General features: G+C 50.5%; 2 protein-coding genes across 12 annotated transcripts in view; one reads left to right on the top strand and one right to left on the bottom strand.

Moving 5' to 3' along the window:
- The window catches only part of NLRC3 (NLR family CARD domain containing 3), a 28,368-nt gene extending 14,922 nt beyond the window's left edge, over positions 1-13,446 (top strand). For 2 of the 5 annotated variants that reach the window (XM_016929298.4, XM_063796542.1), the window contains 11 exons: positions 169-252; positions 1,950-2,033; positions 2,670-2,753; positions 3,225-3,308; positions 3,697-3,780; positions 4,232-4,315; positions 8,149-8,232; positions 8,971-9,054; positions 9,708-9,791; positions 10,209-10,292; positions 10,568-13,446. In XM_016929298.4, coding sequence (XP_016784787.3) covers positions 169-252; positions 1,950-2,033; positions 2,670-2,753; positions 3,225-3,308; positions 3,697-3,780; positions 4,232-4,315; positions 8,149-8,232; positions 8,971-9,054; positions 9,708-9,791; positions 10,209-10,292; positions 10,568-10,658 — 931 coding nt within the window. In that variant the 3' untranslated portion in view covers positions 10,659-13,446. The remainder of the gene's footprint in view (positions 1-168; positions 253-1,949; positions 2,034-2,669; positions 2,754-3,224; positions 3,309-3,696; positions 3,781-4,231; positions 4,316-8,148; positions 8,233-8,970; positions 9,055-9,707; positions 9,792-10,208; positions 10,293-10,567) is intronic. The other 3 variants (XM_063796539.1, XM_063796540.1, XM_063796541.1) reach the window with 3 other exon arrangements.
- A 225-nt stretch (positions 13,447-13,671) lies between these two features.
- The window catches only part of CLUAP1 (clusterin associated protein 1), a 37,377-nt gene continuing 29,121 nt past the window's right edge, over positions 13,672-21,927 (bottom strand). For 3 of the 7 annotated variants that reach the window (XM_063796222.1, XM_063796220.1, XM_063796221.1), the window contains 3 exons: positions 21,791-21,898; positions 19,639-19,694; positions 13,672-16,362 (listed from right to left, as the gene is read on the bottom strand). In XM_063796222.1, the coding sequence (XP_063652292.1) occupies positions 16,213-16,362; positions 19,639-19,694; positions 21,791-21,898 (314 nt within the window). In that variant the 3' untranslated portion in view covers positions 13,672-16,212. 7 annotated transcript variants of the gene reach the window in all.

The raw sequence follows: 21,927 nt of genomic DNA, 5'->3' as shown, positions 1-21,927 counted from the left end.
TATCACTTAGGCAACAAGCCAAAGACCCATCTGGAGAACGCCCTCCCCACCTGCTCCAATAAATGAAGAGGGCACACTAGTTGTCCCTGACCTTGAACCTGAACCGTCCTTGGCCTGGGAATGGCTGTGACCAGCATTTCTAAAGGACCCCTCTCTTTTCTCCCACAGCCTGCAGAAGAACAGCATCGGGCCCATGGGAGCCCAGCGAATGGCAGATGCCTTGAAGCAGAACAGGAGTCTGAAAGAGCTCATGTGAGACATATGAAAGGCCCACACTAGTATCCTCAGTGCCCAGCACAATGCCCAACCCAGCACAAATATTTGTGAGCCTGAGGATGGATGGATGGATTGATGGATAGGTGAATGGATGGATGAGTGGGTGGATGGATGGATGGGTGACTAGGTGGATGGGTGGCTAGGTAAATGGATGGATGGATGGATGGATGGGTGAATGAATGGATACACTGATGAGTGGATGGATGGATGGATGAGTAGACTGATGGATGAATGAGTGGATAGATGGATGGATGGTTAAATGAGTATATGGGTGGGTGGATGGATGGTTGGGTGGGTAGTGGTGGATGGGTAGGCAGGTGGATGGATGGATGGATGGATGGGTGAATGAATGGATAAATGAATGAGTGGATGGATGGATGGATGGATGGGTGAGTGGACTGATGAATGGGTGAATGGATGGATGGATGGATGGTTGAATGAATGAGTAGATGAATGAGTGAGTGGATGAATGAGTGAATGGAATGATGGATGGATAGATGGACAGTTGAATGGATGGATGGATGGTTGAATGAATGGATGGATGGATGGATGGACGGATGGGTGGATGAGTGGATGAATGGATGCATTGATGGGTGGATTGGTGGATGGGTGAATGGATGGATGGATGGATGGTTGAATAAATGAGTGGATGAATGGGTGAGTGGGTAGATGGAGGGATGGATGGATGGGTGGGTATGTGGATGAATGGATGAAGGAGTAGAGTAGATAAATGGATGGTTGAATGGGTGAATAGATGGGTGGATGGGTGGGTAGAGAGGGACGGGTGGATAGGTGGATGGGTACGTGAATGGATGGATGGTTGAATGGGTGAGTGGATGGATAAATGGATGAATGGGTGGATGGATGGATGGGTGAGTGGATAGATGGATGGTAGAATGAATGAGTGAATGAATGAGTGAGTGGGTGGGTGGGTGGGTGGATGGATGGATGAATGGATAGATGAATGGATGGGTGGGTAGATGAGTGGATGGAGGGATGGCTGAATGAATTAGTGGAGAATAGGTGAGTGGATGATGGATGGACAAATGGATGGATGGGTGGATGAGTGGATGGACAGACAAATTGATAGCTAAGTGGACTGATGGGTAGGTGGATGGATGAGTGGATGGATGAATGGCTAAGTGGGTAGGTGAGTAGGTGGATGGATGGATGAATGGGTGGATTTATGAATGAGTGGGTGGGTAAGTAGATAAATCAATGAGTGAGTGGATGGATAGATGGATGGAAGTGTGGGTGCTGGTTAGCTGACTTTGGACTCCAAAAGCACTAACCGAGGAGAATGGAGACTCAGATTCCCAGGACTGGGTGAACCCCAACCTTCTCGGGCTCACATTTACTGTCTTCCCAGCTGGCAGAAGAAAACATTTCCTGACCATCTTCACAAAAACCCCCCAAAATACTTATCACTGAAGGGTTGACCCTTCTTGCCAGGGAGTCAAGAGGGACTTTGCTATCCTGATTTCTTACAGACAACAGGTGGTCACTTGCAGAGACTACAGCCAACAGGCCTCAGGCAGAACAAACTGTGCACTGGCCACCCTTGAGACAACAGAGCCAGCCCTCCCAGGAGGGCTTCCCTGACTCTGATCCCTCCGCCCAGCCCTGCCTGGCAGCTCCCAGAGGCTGGCTCATCCATATCCCTTCTCTTGCAGGCTCTCCAGTAATAGTATTGGTGATGGAGGTGCCAAGGCCCTGGCTGAGGCCCTGAAGGTGAACCAGGGCCTGGAGAGCCTGGAGTGAGTCCACCTGCCAGGGTGATGATTCCCCCTGGGTTCTCTTTCCAGTAGATAGTGGGCTGGCAGTCCTGAAAAATGGCTGTCCCCCAGGGCCATTTCCCTGCCAACACTAACCCTGGGCACACACTGTCCTCAGTAGCCCCTGCCCCACCAGCTCCATTTCCCTAGACAGTGGGGGCTGGGGTAGGGTCTGGAGTGTTTGGAATGATGAGCTCCAAGTGTCCTTGAGAAGCCAGCATGGGTGGCTGGAGAGGGAGTCAGCTGCAGCAGCTTTGGTAGGGGAAAGGAGAGCTCAGCGCTACACCCACACTTGGGGAGCCTGCTGTGCCACTCCCTCTGGGGGCTGCAGACCCAACACACCCTGCTCTGAGGCTGTCTGGGGCCACCCACATCAAGGCAGGGTCTACATTTGGGGGTTTGTTGTGCTGAACCCACCTGCCCTGACCTGGCAGAGGCTAGAAGGTGGGGGGCTGGGAGAGGAAAGAGAGATGAGAAGAGGAGCAGTGTGGCCACCACTGTCCCTGGAGCCCCCAACTCCCTGTTGAGCCCAGTGCCTGCTGTCCCAGACTGGGACAGGGCAGCTCCCTCTGGGTCCTGGGACAGCCACACCCAGGGCGCCTCCTCCTCTTTCCGCAGCCTGCAGAGCAATTCCATCAGTGACGCAGGAGTGGCAGCACTGATGGGGGCCCTCTGCACCAACCAGACCCTCCTTAGCCTCAGGTAAGTCCTGGCCACCCTCTCCAAACAGGGCGTTTCTTTGACGAGGCACCTGTCTGCAGGGACTTGGCACTGGGAAGCCTGTCTCAGGGAAATCTATGGCTGGGGAAGCCTTCCTGGCAGCCTGGCCTTTTTCCTGCTCTCTTGGGGTGCAGGGGATAGCTGCTGCCCGCAGTGGCCCATTCTGCCGCTCCCTTCCCAGATCCACGCTGAGCCACCTGTCCCCTCGCACCTCTGGGGCCCTGTCATCCTGTCCTCTCCCTGTACTGTGGATGGTCCTAAAGCGGGGGCACCTGGCTGGCCCAGCACTGGCTCACTAGCACTGGCTCCTTCACACCTCAGCCCAGACTATGCAGAACTCTAGGTCCCCCGCCTGCAGTTTCTTGGGCTTCGAGAAGCCTAAACACCTGGGCTTGGCTTTGCCAGACACCTCATCTGCCCGGTCAGAAGCTCAGGTCTTTCCTTTTTTTTCAGCCTTCGAGAAAACTCCATCAGTCCCGAGGGAGCCCAGGCCATCGCTCATGCCCTCCGTGCCAACAGCACCCTGAAGAACCTGGAGTACGTGGTGGGGGCCTGTGACTCCACAGGCTGTTCATGCCATGACCACACCCACACCAAGCCTGGGCTGACGGGCACCCTCGCCGCGTCACAGGGTTGGAGAAGGAGCTGGCTGGGGAGGGTGCAGCCAGGAGACCTGGCATCGGGTGGCAAGTCCCCCACTCTCATAGTGTAAACTGCACGAGGGTGAGGCTAGTGTGACGCCATCTGCTTCACCTGGTGGGGATTGATGAGGATGTTACCATGCCATTGGGCAACGTATCCCCAGGAAGCTCCCCCTCGTCCTGGCTGGGTGATCTGGCATCAAGCCCTGGAATCCCTGGTGACCAAGGACCGGAGGCTTTACAGCCGGCCCCCGGCTCACTTGCTCCTGTTCCCTTCCTCCTAGCCTGACAGCCAACCTCCTCCACGACCAGGGTGCCCGGGCCATCGCAGTGGCAGTGAGAGAAAACCGCACCCTCACCTCCCTTCAGTGAGTCTGCAGCTCTCCACCCTGCTCTGTTCCCCTTCTGCAGAGCTGCCGGGCTCCACCCAAACCAACGACGCACAGGCCACACCTGGTTTGGGGACACCCCCTGCAAAGGTCTCAGGGGCTGCCCGGGCTAGGCTGCCGCCAGCAGACAGTGCCCCATCCTGTGCTCTCCTGACCCACAGACAGACGTGTGTTAAGAGGTGGTCACAGCTGGGCCTCCAGGCAGAGGCCATTTGGAGGTGTCTTTTCTGGCTTATTCCCCGGCCCTCTGGCCACGGCTAACCAGGGAGTACATGTGACCCTCTGAGAACTAAGCCTGGGTAGGGGTTGCAGGAATTCTCCTGCCACATCCTGCAGGGATTCCACCTCCTGCCATCAGAGCCTCCTTGGCTCTGCCCCAGGGCCACATAGTCACACAGTCACATAGTCACATGTGTCTGTGTCTGCCCAGCCTGCAGTGGAACTTCATCCAGGCCGGCGCTGCCCAGGCCCTGGGACAAGCACTACAGCTCAACAGGAGCCTCACCAGCTTAGAGTAAGTTGGCCTGCCCAGGGGCTGCAGGGCGGGGGCTGTTGAGGACAGGGGAATCTGAAAACCTGGTACCCATCAGGCAGAGGCTCAATCCAGTGACCCCTGGCACTTCCCTTCCCTAAGGCCAGCTGGCACGTTTCAGTCCTTGTCTGCCTTTTAAATATATTGGCCGGGTGCGTTGGCTCACGCCTGTAATCCCAGCACTTTGGGAGGCTGAGGCATGCGGATCATCTGAGGTGTCAGGAGTTCAAGATGAGCCTGGCCAACATGGCGAAATCCCATCTCTACTATAAATACAAAAATTAGCCGGGCATGGTGGCACATGCCTGTAATCCCAGCTACTCGGGAGGCTGAGGCAGGAGAATCGCTTAAACTCAGGAGGCACAGGTTGCAGTGAGCAGAGATCGCGTCACTGCACTCCAGCCTGGGCGACAGAGTGAGACCCTGTTAAAAAATATATATATACACACACATATATATACATACACACACACATACATATACACAAACATATATACACATATACATATATACACATACATATATGTACATACACATATATACATAGATATATGACAGCTTTATTGAGATATAATCTTCACGCCAGAAGATCCACCCACTTAGTATACAATTCACTGGTTTCTAGTGTATTCGGTGATGCAATCATCACAATCAATTTTACAACATTTCCATCACCCCAAAAAGAACCCCTGTCCCCATTAGCACTCACTACCCATTCTCCCTTTCCCCCAACCCTGGCAACCACTAATCTACCGTCTCCATGATCTTCCTACCCTGGACACCGCATATAAATGGAATTGTGCAACACGTGGCCAAAAATAGAATCATACGACACGTGGCCTTTTGTGGCTGGTGTCTTTCATTTGGTGTCAGATTTTCAAGGTTCATCCACATTGTAGCCTGTCTCAATACTTAGTTCCTTTGTAAGGCTGAATGATATCCATTGTATGGGTACACAGGTTTCATTTCTCCATTCATCAGCTGACGGACGTTGGGTTGTTCCTACTTGGCTGTTAGGAACGGTGCTGCTGTGGACCTTTGTGCACCAGTTTCTGTGTGGACGTGAGCTTTCCTTCTCCTGGCTGGATATACCTGGGAGTGGAGTCGCTGGGGCGTGAGGGAACTCTAGGTTTAACCCTTGGAGCCTCATCGGCCTTTCTCCCTGACCATTTCTTCTCCTTCAGCTTCCAGGATGTCCCCTCTGTCTGGGCCTCATCCTCTTTTCTTCTGTTTGGCTCTTCTGCGCAGGGCTCCTCAGGGATCGTCCTATGTCATCTTCGCTTGCCTGGCGTCTCTTTTCCTGGAGCTCTTTTCCTTTCCCTGGGCTCCAGTGATCTTCAAAGTCCCAACGACTCCCATGTCCGTGTCCCAGGCCTCTCTCCTCAACCCTAGACCTGCGCGTCCACACCCCTTCTGTACCTCCCTTCGGGGTCTTGCTCGGGTGCGGGGTCCCTGCATTCTCTCTCCCGAAAACCTGCTTCTTGGCTCCCCATCTTGTGAATGGAACCAACTGTGCACGCTAGAAACAAGACCTTCACTCTCACCTCCCACTTCCTTTTCTATAATTTTTATTTTATTTTTGAGATGGAGTCTCGCTCTGTTGCCCAGGCTGGAGTGCAGAGGCGTGATCTCGGCTCACTGCAACCTCTGCCTCCCAGGTCCAAGCGATTCTCCTGCCTTAGCCTCCCGAGTAGCTGGGATTTCAGGTGCCCAACACCACGCCCAGCTTTTTTTTTTTTTTTTTTTTTTTTAATAGAGACGGGGTTTCACTATGTTGGTCAGGCTGGTCTCGAACTCCTGACCTTTAAGTGATCCTTCCACCTTGGCCTCCCAAAGTGCTGGGATTACAGGTGCAAACCACCACATCCAGCATATAACTTATTTTTTAAAGTAATATTTACAATTTTTTTAAAAGAGACGGGGCCTCACCATGTTGCCCAGGCTAGTCTTGAACTCCTGGGCTCAAGCGATCCTCCCACCTTGGCCTCCCAAAGTCCTAGGATTACAGGTGTGAGCCACTGTGCCTGCCCACCTCCTGCTTCCTATTCATTGTCAAGTCCTGTTGGGTCGGTCCCCTCTGTGTCCCTGCCATCCACTCGATTCCCTCTGCGTCCGCTGCCCCTGCCCAGGCCATCAGCACCACTCACCTCCATCCCTGTGGTAGCCTCCACCTTAGTCCATCCTCTCACACTGCTGGCCAGAGACCTTTCCAGAGCAGTTCTGTCCCATCTTGGGTGCCATCCTTGAATGGCTGCCCAGGGCCTGCAGAGTAAAGTACACACAGCCCCTCAGGGTGGCTTCTGGGACCCCTAAAATCTGCTTCCTTTGTCCCTCCCTGGACTCATTTCTCACTTCCCCAGGAATTCAATTCGTTTGGGTTCCTTAGCTGAGCCAGGCACACTCCTCACTTTGGGTTTGGGTTTTGACCTATTTCTTCTGGGAGCCTTCTGTTGACACCCTGGGGTGGGAGATGCTGCTTGCTTTTCCCTGCAGCCTGCACTTGGCCTGTTGTACCTGCTCATTTAATCATGTCTTCCCACCTGAGCTTCGAGAGGGGGACTCAGGCCTGCTGCCTTATACAACACCTAGCACACGAGACACACTCAAATGTTGTCTTATTTTTTTTCATTTTAATTTTTTGAGACGGACTCTAACTCTGTTGCCCAGGCTGGAGTGCAGTGGCGGGATCTCGGCTTACTGCAACCTCCACCTCCTGGGTTCAAGTGATTCTCCTGCCTCAGCCTCCCCAGTAGCTGGGACTACAGGTGCCCTCCACCACTCCCAGCTAATTTAGTAGAGACAGAGAACCCTGTCTCTACTAAAAATACACCCACCCAGCCTAATTTTTGTATTTTTAGTAGAGACGGGGTTTCACCATGTTGGCCAGGCTGGTCTCGAACTCCTGACCTCAAGTGATCCACCCACCTCAGCCTCCCAAAGTGCTGGGATTAAAGGTGTGAGCCACTGCGCCCGGCCACACTCAAATGTCTGTTAAAATAATGAATGCAAACAGCTCTTGGCCTTGAACATACCAATGTGCGCTTGAGCTAAACTCAAGTCACTCACTGCACCAGGGCCTGCTAGTTCCCTCCAACTTAGAAGGGGAAAAAATGACACAAAACCCTAATTAGCAAGAATGGCCAAGGAAGTTGGGCATGGTGGCTCCTGCCTGTAATGCCAGCAATTTGGGATGCCAAGGTGGGAGGACTGCTTGAGCCCAGGAGTTCAGGACCAGCCTGAGCAACATAGTGAGACCCCATCTCTATAAAAGAATAAAAACATTAGCCGGGCATGGGGGCATGTGCCTGTAGTCCCCGTCTCTAGTTAAGTACTTTAGTCTCCTCGGGAGGCTGAGGTGGGAGGATCGCTTGAGCCTGGGAGGTTGAGGCTGCAGTGAGCCGTGATCTCACCACTGTATTCCAGCCTGGGTGGCAGAGTGAGACCCTGTCTCAAGAGAAAACAAGACAAACAAGAATGGCTCAGGGATTGAGGGCTTTAAGTTCATTTTCTGGTTGGCCGTGAAAAGCATCCCCTTTTGGGTCCCAAGCCCCTGCTGACAGTCACTCTATGTGTCCCATTTCCTGCTTGCCTCTGGCGGTTCAGACTCATGCAGGCCCCAGACGCCTCTGTGTGCTTAGTATGAGGCGGCGGGCTGCAGGGCCTGTGGAGGAAGGGCAGTTATCCCCAGGAAACCCTGGAAGTCTGTGTCTATGGTGTGTGTAGTCGGTTAAACCTGGCAGGTCCAAGCGTGGCAGGGCCTTGCTAGAATGCTCCCTGTGCCCCGTGCACCCAAAGGGGTCATACTCTGTGTCTAGTTTACAGGAGAACGCCATCGGGGATGACGGAGCGTGTGCGGTGGCCCGTGCACTGAAGGTCAACACAGCCCTCACTGCTCTCTAGTAAGTCCTAGATGTGCGTAGCAGTCAGGAAACCGGTCCCTTCGCCATCCTTTCACGTTAGAGGTCTTTTTTTTTTTTTTTTTTCCTCGAGACAAGAGTCTTGCTCTGCCACCCAGGCTGGAGTGCAGTGACACAATCTCAGCTAACTGTAACCTCCACCTCCTGGGTTCAAGTGATTCTCAAGCCTCAGCCTCCCATACAGTAGTTGGGATAACAGGCGTGCACCACCACACCCAGCCTAATTTTTGTATTTTTAGTAGAGACGGGGTTTCACCATATCGGCCAGGCTGGTCTCAAACTCCTGACTTCAGGTGATCTGCCCACCTCAGCCTCCCAAAGTGCTGGGATTACAGGTGTGAGCCACCACACCTGGCCTGGACGTTATTTTTGTTTACAAGTCAAGGAAGGTGTGTTTGATTTTCCTAATATAGGAAATATGATATTAGCAGTTGGGGGCTCAAACACCTAGAGAGTAGTAATGAGGAGGTACAGGAAGCATTCTCCCCGAGCCCTTCCAGGGACAGCCTCTATTTCTCATCTCCTTAGCATCCAGATCTCTGTCTTAGGCAACAGACAGTGTAGGTAGGAGATGGAGTGCCTAGACACAGCGCTGGCCAACCATTCTCAGTGCTGTTTCTCCACTTTCCACCCTGAGTCAAGGGGTGGTGAAAGGGAATGGAGTATGCGGAGGGAGGTGGGCCCAGCCGGCCCACACTGACGGCACCCTCTCCGCCCCAGTCTCCAGGTGGCCTCAATTGGTGCTTCAGGCGCCCAGGTGCTAGGGGAAGCCTTGGCTGTGAACAGAACCTTGGAGATTCTCGAGTAAGTATTCCAGTCTCCATCTATGGTCTTTAGCCCAAAGAAATCAATGAATTCTCAATGAATAGATATGGGGACAAAGTTTACAGAGAACTCACAAATCATCCTGGTGATCTTCATTTCAGTGCAAGTATACCAGTTTCCCAGCCCCACTTCATGCTTTTCCCTGGGAGTCGCTATCATTTGCCCTCCTCTCCGGGTTGGCCTTGCCAGGCTGAACACGTCTAGAGGCCTGGTTTATGGGTCCCAGGGGGGCTGATCTTGTTCTCTGGGCAGATCCAAAGTCCTGGGGTGAGGTTACAGCTCTGAGGCTCAGGCATGTCCTCAGAATTCCTGCCCTTGCTGGGAGCCCTGGGGACCTGCCCAGATGGAGGGCTGCCTCTCCTGTCTCAGCCCCGCTTTTCTGTTTGAAATGGAAGAGGAGGAAGGCTCCAACAACCCTCCTGGCTAGGCCAGCCATGCCCCTTTCTGTGTGCCCTGCTTCCCAGAGCCAGCTCTGCCCTGTTGCCCTGGAGTGAGGAAGGCACAGCCCTGGCCTCCTGTGACTGCTGAAGTCCTTGTTTCCTCTACCGAGCAGCCCCAAGCCCACCCGCAGAGGGGCCAGTATCACCTCTCAGCCTGTACCCATGCCTTAGGCTTCCTGTCTTTCCCAACAGCTTAAGAGGAAATGCCATTGGGGTGGCTGGAGCCAAAGCCCTGGCACATGCTCTGAAGGTAAACTCAAGTCTCCGGAGACTCAAGTAAGTGGCTGGAGGGACCTACCTGCATCCTGGAGCAGCAGAGTTCTCTGCTGGGTCCTCCCTGATGGGATAAAATGCTCCTGATTTCTTCTGTAGCTATTTCCTTCTGAATATAAACAATCAGACTTATTATAGTCCACATTCCACTGCAGCTGGGTTTGTTGAGTGTGCTTAGCTTCAGTCAGAAGTCACTCACATCTTGCATTTATGGCCTTACATCCTCCATCGCACTTGCGTGGGACAATCTGGCCACTCGTAGACACCTGTCTCCAGGGTCAACTCCCACCTGGAGTTGCCATGGCACCTGTGGACACATCTGCCTGGTTTACTGCCCCCAGACAATGCAGTGTTGCTTCCCCGGGTGTTTTCCTTCTGCCCTGATGGCTCACTGTGTGTCTCCATCTCTTTTCCACTTAGTCTTCAAGAGAATTCTCTGGGGATGGACGGGGCGATATGCATTGCCACAGCACTGTCTGGAAACCACAGGCTCCAGCATATCAAGTGAGTGCACCTGCCCTTCCTGCTCGCCCTTAGAACTGCTTCCAGGTGGCGCACTGCCTTTTGCCCAGTTCTGAGAGCCAGTTGACCCCCAGACCCTTCAGCAGGCCTATAGGGAAACCTGGTCTAAGGGGAGGTACCCTGAGCCTTGTCCATGTAGCGAGGGGATCCTAGAAGCACAAAGGCTTTGCATGGGGTCCTGCATTTTCTATTGTATGGCCTGCTCTACTAAAGAGAACCTGCAGGCTTTGAGCCCTGCCTTAACCCTACTCTTCTAGTCTCCAGGGAAACCACATTGGGGACTCCGGGGCCAGGATGATCTCAGAGGCCATCAAGACAAATGCTCCCACGTGCACTGTTGAAATGTGATCCTGGTGGACGGATCAGGAGAATGGGCAGATACTCAGCTGGAAGCTTTTGAACAGAAAGGCCGACTTCTGGGGGGCCTGTCTGGGAGCTGGGAATGCTGCTCGCTCAGCACGAGAGCCGGGCTCTGCAGGGAGGAAGGAGAGGTGCTGCCAGAGGAGGTCGTGAGCTCCTCTTCTGGTGCAGGAGTGGTCCAGGCAGGGGGTGACGGGTACTCTGTTATGGCACAGAGAAGGGAGGGGGCCACCACCAAGGGACTAGGGGCCAAAGGCCTGAAAGCTCAGCAGTGCAGGAGGCTGGTTCGAGCTTTACACCCTGAGGACTTCATGTGCCCCCAACCTTTAAAAATGCTTATTACTGCCCCTTTCCACTCACCTGGCTAAAAATCATCCCATGCTCTGAGATGAGCTGCCATCTCAAGCCCGTGAGGAGCATCCGTTTGGCAGGGGTAACAGAGGGGACCCTTCTTTATTTTCTCAAGAAGAAGATTTTAGGGTATCATCCTTACAGACATGAAAAAGCTATGGGAAAATTGTGAAGATAAATGAAAGTTTTAATTCTAGGATTCTGGAAACAGAGACAATAAGAGTTCTCCTAGGATTTTGCCTTTTTTGTTTGTTTTTGAGATGGAGTCTCGCTCTTGTCGCCCAGGCTGGAGTGCAGTGGCACGATCTCAGCTCCCTGCAACCTCCGCCTCCCGGGTTCATGTGATTCTCCTGCCTCAGCCTCCCCAGTAGCTGGGAATACAGGCACCCGCCACCATGCCCGGCTAATTTTTGTAGTTTTAGTAGAGACGGGGTTTCATCATGTTGGCCAGGCTGGTCTCGAACTCCTGACCTCAGGTGATCCATCAGCCTGGGCCTCCCAAAGTACTGGGATTACAGGCATGAGCCACCACACCTGGCCCCATTTTTTATTTATTACAAAATCAAAGACATGGGTGATGCCTGGCACATGTTGTCTGGAGTCTGGCACACTGGTTATCAATAGCACATTCAGTGTATTCAGTGATGTCATTCTTTATTTATTTTTGAGACAGAATCTGTCACCCAGGCTGGAGTGCAGTGGCGTGATCTCAGCTCACTGTAGCCTCTACCTCATGGGTTCCAGTGATTCTCCTGCCTCGGCCTCCCAAGTAGTTGGGTCTACAGGCACGCACCACCACACCCAGCTAATTTTTGTATTTTTAGTAGAGATGGGGTTTCACCATGTTGATCAGGCTGGTCTTGAACTCCTGACCTCAAGTGATCCACCCACCTCAGCCTCCCAAAGTGCTGGGATTACAGGTGTGAGCCACTGCACCTGGCAGTGATGTCATTCCTTACTAGGCTTCCAAAGCCACTGCTGTGGCCACAGCTTCCATGGAGACAGGCAAGCTGAGCCTCTATGTGGCACCAATTCCTGCAGCTGTTTGTGTTGGAGGGAAAAAAATCCAAATGGACATCAACAGCTTTCATCAACTAAATAACCACAGAAAATATTTATGAAGACTATAAAGCAATGATTACTTTTGAATTGGAAAGGAATCACTATTATTTGAAATGTTTCTTCAAAAGTGAGCATCCTGACAGGAACCATCATGGATGCTGAGGCCATGGATGAAGGCCTACTCGGGAAGATGATATCCTTGCAGTCTCAAAACGGCACCCCACAAAGGTGATATCCTAATTTGCAAAGGGAAAAAGGTACCTTAATCTGAAATCTGGCAAATGCAGCCTCAACAGAAGTGACAGAATTGAACATCGCCAATAATGGGACACACAGACATCACATGCCCCCAGTCTGATGCACCACGGAGTCGTCTCTGATGTATTCTTGTCAAAAAATGTTTGCCTGATTCTAATCATGAAAGAACAATTAGAAAAAATCCAAATTGACAGATATTCTGCAGAATAAATGGCCTGACCTCATCAAAAACATCAATGTCATGAAAAACACAAAACATTGCAGATAGCGTGAAATTAAAGATTACAGAGATATAACTTAATGCAAGATCTCTGACTGGATCCTAGACTGCAGGAAAAAGTCTGCTATAAAGAACATTTGGATCACTTGTAGTAGCTGGGAAATAAAACATTATTTGTAAAAGGGGGGAAATCTGAACATGGGTCTTGCAGTATTTATGACAGTTTTTGCGGGGCAGAGATTTCTAGATTGACAGCTGTTTTAGTACTTTCAAGGTGATGCTCTGTCTGCTGGTTTGCATTGTTTCTGTCTGAGTTAAGAGATTGGCAGAACAGAGTTGCGGTAGCCAAACACTGGAGAAAGCTGGGCCCTACAGAAACCTAACACTGAAGAAACCTCAGGAGCCAAACTGGTGGAGAAAACAAAGAGTCCTCCCTCTCTCCCTTTTCAAATAATGATCATACATCTTCAAGCTGTCTGAAATGGTTAAGGAGTTCAGTCTGTCGTCAGGCACACACCAGAGCCAGCTAGCCCACACAGACCCCATCAGAGCAAAACAGACAAGAGAATTTAATTCATATCCACATAGAAAGGACTTCTAGGTAGGAGGTAGACCCTTTAGCTCCCTTCCAATTAAAGGAGTCCCCAATTCTGGCACCTGAGAGTCCCCTGGGTCTAACAGCTATGATATTTATGTAGTGTGTTGCTTACCTAAATGAATGCAATTTCCTTCCAGACAGGTGACACTGATATTAAAGTGCTAATGAGAGGGATCTATTTCTTCTTGTACAAGCTAAAAGAGAAACAGTAGTTCAGATTTCCCATGAGAAGTCCGAGGACTTTGTTCTTGATAACTACTACCAATAAAAATTGAGTATTTGAAAAATTCCTTTGTATTTTCCATCCATACACATTTTTTTTTTAAAGCATTTTAGGAAGTCCTCTAATTATATAGTAAAAATTGTCAGCAATGGCCTGCTAGTTTTCTATTGACCTAATCACAACCATCCTCCTTAGGTCCTGAGGTCTGCTCTGCTGCTTGGCCAAAACCAAATGGTGCCAGGTCACAAAGCACTTGCACATGTGACTCCTGCATCCATTCTACAATGGGTCACTATTGACTGAAATACTTTAATAAAAATGATAGAGCACATAAAGCTTGCTGTTGACAGAAACTTCCGTGCTCAAGCAAGGCAGTGCTATACATGGTGAGACCTTGCACAAAGTCAGTTAACTAACAGATGATCTAGAAGCAGGTGACACAATGAAATACCCTTTGGAGCTGTTGCCTATGTCTGTGGATAGGCTCTTTGTAGCTAGGTTAGGCTTCTGTGTTAAAGTGTGTTAGAAGAAAGCATCACATAAGGAAAACAGAACTCTATTCGTATGTTTTTTCAAAACAGAAGTCAAGTCACATTCAGGCAAACCAAATCTGTAACATTCAAGAAGATGCAGTGACTCTTCCGCATCTTAGAGCCACGGTGTCTGAGGTGGCTGGCATGGCTCCAACACGCTGGCTTCCCTGTCAGTGGATCATTTACAATATGGTGCATTTCAAATTACTGGTGAATTCACTGAATACTGGCTGTTTTTTTTTTTTTTTAAGGGGTAATCTTATACATAAAATTTAGGAAAAGAAAGAGAAAAAAGCAAAAATGACAGAAATAACTCAAAAGTTCCTAAAATTTATGTGTATCTTTTCATACCTGTGAACTCCTGAATAAGTATTTATATCTGACAGGTACAAATAAAATAATTATATTTTTAAGTAAAACCTATTTAATAATATGAAGTATGGTGTTAAATACATGCATTAAAAGATAAGTAACTTCAGAAGTCTTCTGACTTTTTAATTGTAAAATAAGTGAAAACTGTTTTGTGCTTTTCTATTTACTGTATGCTTTTTTTTTTTTTTTTTTTTTTTTGCGATGGAGTCTCACTCTGCTGCCCAGGCTGGAGTGCAGTGGCGCCATCTCGGCTCACTGCAACCTCCGCCTCCTAGGTTCAAGCGATTCTCCTGCCTCAGCCTCCCCAGTAGCTGGGGTTACAGGCATGCGCTATCACGCACGGCTAATTTTTGTATTTTTAGTAGAGGTGGGGTTTCGCCATGTTGGCCAGGCTGGTCTCAAACCCCTGACCTCAGGTGATCTACCCACCTCAGCCTCTCAAAGTGCTAGGATTACAGGCATGAGCCACCATGCCTGACCTACTGTACGCTTTTTACAAGCAGTGTGCTTTTCTTTTTCTTTTTTTTAAAGACAGGGTCTCACTCTGTCACCCAGGCTGGAGTGCAGTGGCATGATCACGGCTCATTGCAGCCTCAACTTCCTGGTCTCAAGTGATTCTCCTGCCTCAGCCTCCTGAATAGCTGAGACCACAGGCATGCCCCTCCACACCTGGCTAATTTTTAAATTTTTTGTAGAGATGGAGTCTCACTTAGTTGTCCAGGCTAGTCTAAAACTCCTGGGCTCAAGTGATCCTCCCACCTTGGCCTCCTGAGTAGCTGGACCCAAGGGCGCTTGCCACCACTCCCAGCTAAGTACTTTTCATATTAAAAAAAAAGAAGAAGAAAAAAGAAAAAAACCAACTCCACTTCTAATTTCACAACAGAAAAATTCTTCTAGTGCTACTACTCTACTTAATTCAATCCTGTGTTGCTGTTTTTTTAAATCAGAAACATGAATCTGTACCAACACTTTTTCTTAATTGGCTCCTTCCCCTACAGAAACACTTAGGTAGTGAGCTGCAGGAAACCTGCCTTTGTCCCTGTGTTGTGCACTATGTCTTGCCACACTTTAGACAAAACAAAGCTCCTTCAGAGAAACCCTGGCTGGAGGGAAGAAGAGTGTCCCGGCTGTCATTGCCATGGGAGTCTGGAGTTTCCGAGAGGGCAGCCCAGGTCACCAGAGTTTCCAGATTTAGTACCAACCGTGGAAACATGAAGGTGGCTGTAATCCAAGGTGAACTGGACTCCCAGAGGAATGTCAGCTTCGGACAGAAAATGGAGGATTCCTCATCTGGAGCCTGTCTCTATTGCCTGATTTTCAAAGAAACCAAGTTTTCATTTAACTTTAGCTAACCTTCTTTCAGAAAATTTTAGCTATTAAAATACATTTAATGCTTGGTATTGTGAACATGCAGAAGAAAGAAAATAAGATTACAAAATGAAATAAGAGCTAGAATTAAAAGCCGACGTATAGGAAATGTTCTCAACTGTGCAAGTGATTAACAGCCAGATGTTCCCCTACGATTCCAAACATGAGTCCCCAGTGCCAAGTTCCAGCCCCAACTCTGCTGGAGTCTCAGAGAAAATGTATAGTAACAAAAGCAGCCAAGACGTGTGTGGCGTCAGCTCTTATTTCTTCTTGAGTTTTTGTCCCGTGGATGTGAATCACTAAGAACACATGCATTCCTCAAGTTTTAGAAGATAAATAAGGTGGAAAAAAATAAATCTTAGGGATTTGCTTCAATTCTTATTTAAGCTTCATGGAATGCAAACATAGGAGGCTAAAGCAGAAATAAGTATTGCTTCAGTGATCATGAGTCCAGCCAGCTTAGTAAACAAAACAGGCGTTACCTTCCTAACCTTCTAAGTTCCCATTTACCTACAAGTCTGAGGGTTTTAATCTGCCAGGGTCCCTTGGCAAAAGGGTCAGAAGTCATTGTCACTCTCATCCAGGGGTTCAGATTTCCGGAGCCTTCGATTGGGCTTGGTTGGTGAGAGAGAAATGCTCTCATCTTCCAAATCGTCATCCTCGTCATCATCATCTTCCATGTCAATTTCACTCTCCTCCGAGTCCTCCTATAGGAAAAAAATGGCAGATGCAACGGGGGATCCTGCCTCATTCCTGACATCTTGTCCTAAGACTCTCTGCCTCCCTTTCTATAGCAGCAACCCTGTGTGAAGGAAGAGGCTGGCAGAGTGGCAAGCAGGCTGTGGGAGGGCATACAGATGGGACTGAGGCTATGTACTGCCAGCTGGAATTTATCATCCAACCAGAATCCTCCAAACTCCAGGTGCATCTGGGTGTGGTGCTGCAGGGGCTGGCTTTCCCGCAGTGTCTAAGAAGCACTCTGCATCTGCGCTGAGGGCCACTGGACCTAGAGACTCCCCCTACAGATGGCAAGAAGGACAGGGGCTTGGAGAGAGGGAAGGGAGGCCTGTTTTGGCTTTTTGTAGATTGTGGATGGAAAGCAACATAGACATTGGTATAAGGAGCAAAGTGAATCCCAGCTACTCCGGAGACTGAGGCAGAAGAATCGCTTGAACCTGGGAGGCGGAGGTGCAGTGAGCCGAGATTGCACCACTGCACTCCAAAGCAAGACTCCATCTCAAAAAAAAAAAAAAGAAAAAAAGGGAGCAAAGTGAAAGACACACCCTCTCTCTCCTCATCAGATCCAGGGCTCCAGGGTGACCAACTCAGCCCAGCTTTAAAACGGCAGTTCCTGCATCCCATGTAAACCAGGATGTCTGGTCGTTCTATCTAGATCGTTCCTGTCGGTGCACACTCATGCTGTAATTTCCTTCTTGAAAAAAAACCCCAAAGGTAATCCCACCTTCCTCTCCAGCTGCTCTGCCCTGTCTCTCTCCCCTCACACAGAGCTCCTGAGCGAGTCGTTGAACTCACTGTCCACACCTGTGCCCCTCACGACTGCTTCAGTTCCCCCGGGCTCTCACCTACTGACCCCAGCACTGCTCCTGTCAAGAAGGAAACATTCAACGGACTGGGATCGATTCTCAGGCCTCATCCTGCTTGAGCTGTGGAATCACCCCTTCATCCTTAAAACCCATCTTCTCCATCCCCCAGGGCCCCTTCTCTAGTCCAGGTCCGCCTTCCTCACTGCTGACGCCCCTCAGCCTCCTCTGCCTGCCCCTTCCTCCCAGACCTCTGCAGGGCAGATGCAGCTCAGGACCTTGGGTCGCCTCTCTTCTCATTCTACTTGCTCTCCCTAGGCAGTCACATCTATCCTTGTGGCTTAGATACCAAACAAATAAGGGTGGCTCCCAAAATTCAATCTCTAGCCCAGATGTGGCCCTTGAACTCCAGACTTAACTTCCACCTGGCTACTCAACCCTAGCATGTGGATGTCACATTCAGAATGTCCAAAATCAAACTTTCCATCTGCCTTCCAAGCCCCTTTGTCAACTCGGCCCCATCTCAGAAAATGAAACTCTGCTTTCTGCTGATTAGACCAAGCCCAGGCACCCTCATTTTTCTCTTTCTCTAACAGCCTATGTCCAATCAATTCACAAAACCTGATGGTTCTCAGAGAGACCCAGGACCTGACCATTTCTCAACACCTCTGCTGCCACACCTTCGGCCAAGCACCGTCACCTCTGACCTCCACGGGTGCAGGCGCCTCCTAACTGGCTTCTCTCAAATAGGGATCATCAGCTCTTGACCCTTCTGGGCTCATGATTCTTCAGGGCCTTCCCCTCACACTCAGAGAAAACAGAGTCTTCATCTCACCCTGCAAAGCTCTGCATGGCCCCTGCTGCCTCTCGCACTCACCCACAATCACACCAGCTGCCTCTGCTCCTCGATGTGAGGAGTGCATTCCACATGCCCAGGTGCCGCCAACCCATGCGCTCGCTCCCTCCACTCAGGCCCTGCTCAAACACCACCACGTCAGGGCCCTTCACTGACCTCGCAGAAGACGCCACCCCCTCCTTGTTCCCTGTCACTCCCTGTCCCCTGAAGCTGTTATTCCTCCTGTTAACACCATGAGCCCTGATCCGACAATCCATCATTATTGCTGGGGTGTGAACCATGAAGCGGGGGCTTGCCTCTGGCCCTGCTGCGTTCCCCATAATCCACGACAGCACTGGCATGTGGCAGGCACTCAACAAGACACGTGTTGGATGCCTGAACACGTAAAGCATGGAACCCTGTGCCTGGAGGGCGGCATGGACACAGCCTCCTTGAAATAAACAAGTGACCACCAGGCATAAAGCTCAGCTGCGACTAATGCATTCGCTCTGAGGAGAGAGAAGGCAAACCCTGGAGAAGAGGCAGGTGGTGCTGCCTCAGCATTGCCAGCGCCCACGCCACACTCCCTCTGCTTCTGTCTTGGGTGGGCAAGACGGAGAGAAGCTGTTTACCATCCACACCCGAGCTTGTTAGGAAAATTATTTTCCAGTTGCTCTCTCTGCTTCTCTACAGACTGTGCCCTGTAAATTCAGGGCACATGGAGGCAGCCTGGGGTCAGTCTCTGTTGAGTCGCCCTTTGCTGTGTGGGCCGAGCAGCACTGCCAGGGACGCAACAAAGAACGTAGGCTTGAGCAATGGGCGGCAGAGCCCTGATGATTGGACCTCACTGAGGACCCCTAGAATCCCCTTTTGCTTAAGTGCTCCAGGGAGTTATCCACTCAGTAAAGCTCAAGGCAGCTTATGTCTCAGCCTCATGCCTGGCACCTCGAGGGCCTGGTCTGGGGACAGTGCTGCTTCACCATTCCGTCCCCAGCACAGAACAGGGAGGAGGGCTGGTCCTGAGCCTGGCCCTCGGTGTCCTCCTTCATTTCTAGGTGGCGGCCCAGGGCCTGAGGACGGCCCGGCCCGAGCTTTCCCCGCCTCCAGGCTCCGTGCCTGCGCCTCCGCTTTAGCACAGGGGCCCTCAGGGATCCCGCTGTCACCACGGGATCTCTTTTGAGTGGCCTTTTTGCCCAGGAGAGAGGAAGCATCACTCCTAGGGAGAGGCCCCTGGCTGGCCCCGGAAGGGCTGACAGACACCCACAAACACATGAGGCAGAACAGAAAACCAACCTGCTTCTTGGAGCTGGAAGTCTTGCATTTACCTAAGAGAGCTGGTGCTGCTTCCATCTTTGGAAAGCGAGAATGGAAATAACAGTGAGAAGGCGAAAAAAGCAGAGCAAGCACATTCACTTGAAAAGAGATGAGCCATCCACGAGCAAGGAAGAGTCCAGAGCCTCATGAGGCCAAACCCTGCCATGCATCGAGGCACGGCCGGGCTGACCATAGACGGCTCCCTGGCTGCTGACAGCAACTCAGCCACTCCCATCTATGGGGACAGCCAAACCCAGAGTGCACAGAACCACTGGGGGGAGCGGGGGACTTACATTGTCATCGGAGTCTCCACCTTGCATCGTGCCCACAATGCGTTTGCCAGGTCTTCCTGAGAACAACAAAAGCATGAAGGAGTCATAAAAATCTTGGAAAATAAAGCAGGAAATAGCATTCAAGATTTGTTTTCTGGCCAGGCATGTTGGCTTTTGCGTATAATCCCAGGAATTTGGGAGGCTGAGACAGGAGGCCAGGAGTTTGAGGCCAGCCTGGGCAACATAATGAAACCTCGTCTCTACAGAAATTTTTTAAAAAATTAGCCAGGTATGGTGGTTCACACCCTTAGTCTCAGCTACTCGGGAGGCTGAGGCAGGAGACTCGCTTGAAACCAGGAAGCAGAGGTTGCAGTGAGCTGAGATCGTGCCACTGCACTCTAGCGTGAACGACAGAATGAGATTCTGTCTCCAAAAAAAAAAAACAGCAACTGTGCTCCAAACATTAACAGGTGGTAGATAAGAAATGTTTTTAAAGGCAAATATAGGAGAATTTTATAGTATTAAAATAAAAATTTACGGAACCTTTGACCTAAGAATTTGACTTTTAATGATGCAACCTAAAGATATGCAGACATGCACAAAGATGTATATACAAGGAAAAGAGGGGAAATATCAATGTGAGAACGCCCAGTAAATCATGGGTACAGTCCTGCTAGGAATATGACATAGCCATTAAAAAGTAGGGGGCAGGCCAGGAGCGGTGGCTCACGCCTGTAATCCCAGCACTTTGGGAGGCCCAGGCAGGTGGATCACCTGAGGTTGGGAGTTCGAGACCAGCCTGGCCAACATGGTGAAACCCCGTCTCTACTAAAAATACAAAAATTAGCTGGGTGTGGTGGCACGGGCCTGTAACCCCAGCTACTTGGGATTGCAGGAGAATTGCTCCCTCCAGGAAGCAGAGGTTGCAGTGAGCCAAGATCATGCCACTGCACTCCAGCCTGGGGACCAAGAGCGAGACTTTGTCTCAAAAAGAAAAAAAAAAAAAAAATTAGGGGGCAGATCTATTGCTGACAGAGGAAGAGTTCCAATTGTATTTAATTTTTAAAAACAAAAGCAAGTTGCAGAACCATACATACCGTCTGGTTGCACTCAGGTTAAATTTTTTTCAGGTGATCTTTGTATGTGTGTGTGTGTGCGTATGTATATGTACAGAAAGGTAATCTGTAAAGACACACCCACCCTGGCCACTAGCCATGAGCCCTCCCAGGTGGGAGTGGGACATGAGGAAGACCCCAGGAGAGAATTCACATTTGCTCTACAAATTTTGTTGCCTGAGTCTTTTTTTGTTTTAACTCTTTTTTTTTTTTTGAGACGGAGTCTCACTCTGTCACCCAGGCTGGAGTGCAGTGGCGTGATCTCGGCTCACTGCAAGCTCCGCCTCCTGGGTTCACGCCATTCTCCTGTCTCAGCCTCCCGAGTAGCTGGGACTACGGGCGCCCGCCATTGCACCCAACTAATTTTTTTTTATTTTTAGTAGAGACGGGGTTTCACCGTGTTAGCCAGGATGGTCTCGATCTCTTGACCTCGTGATCCACCCGCCTTGGCCTCCCAAAGTGCTGGGATTACAGGCGTGAGCCACCGCGCCTGGCTTAACTTAGTTTTAAGAGCCCCTCTATGTTGCCCAGGCCGGAGTGCAGTGGCTATTCACAGACACAGTCATCACATACTGCAGCTCCAAGCTCCTGGGCTCAAATGATCCTTCTGCCTCAGCCTCCTGAGTAGCTGGGAATAAGGCGTGCACCACTGCGCTGAGCTTTGTTGCTTGAATCTTTTGTGATGAGTAAAGGAATTAGAAGAACTTTTTTAAGGCAGAGATGCTCATTTAAGTGCCTTTCTGCATTAATTCTCAGGCTATTAGGTATATCACTGCACTGAGAGTGGCAGAGGCAATGTGTTCTTGCGGCTGTGAGAAATACCAAGCCATAAATATGAACCATCCAGTCTTGGGATCACGGACAAGGAGCAAACATGACCACTGAGCAGTTCAAGAGCCATAAACAACAGGACAGGATAAACCTGAGCAAGAGCTGCTTCTAGGGGCCATTCGCAGCACGCTTGTGGGCCTCAACACTAAGCAGCCTGCCCCAGTCCTGGCCAGGTGTTCTGTGAAACAGGGCGCAGGGAGGAAGTCCAGCGGAAGACGCCGGGGTACCTTGCATGAGCATCTCCATGGCTGTCTGTGGCTTGGGCAGCCGCCTTTCTTCCAACTCACTGTCGGATTCATCGTCCTCCTGGATGTCTATTTCCGAGTCATCGTTACCTGGCAGGAACACAAGCAGGCAAAACAAA

The sequence above is a fragment of the Pan troglodytes genome, chromosome 18 (genome assembly GCF_028858775.2).
Source record: "Pan troglodytes isolate AG18354 chromosome 18, NHGRI_mPanTro3-v2.0_pri, whole genome shotgun sequence".
Classification (NCBI taxonomy): domain Eukaryota; kingdom Metazoa; phylum Chordata; class Mammalia; order Primates; family Hominidae; genus Pan; species Pan troglodytes.
Note: the sequence above shows the minus strand (reverse complement) of the source record. Positions and strands in the feature narration are given on the sequence as shown.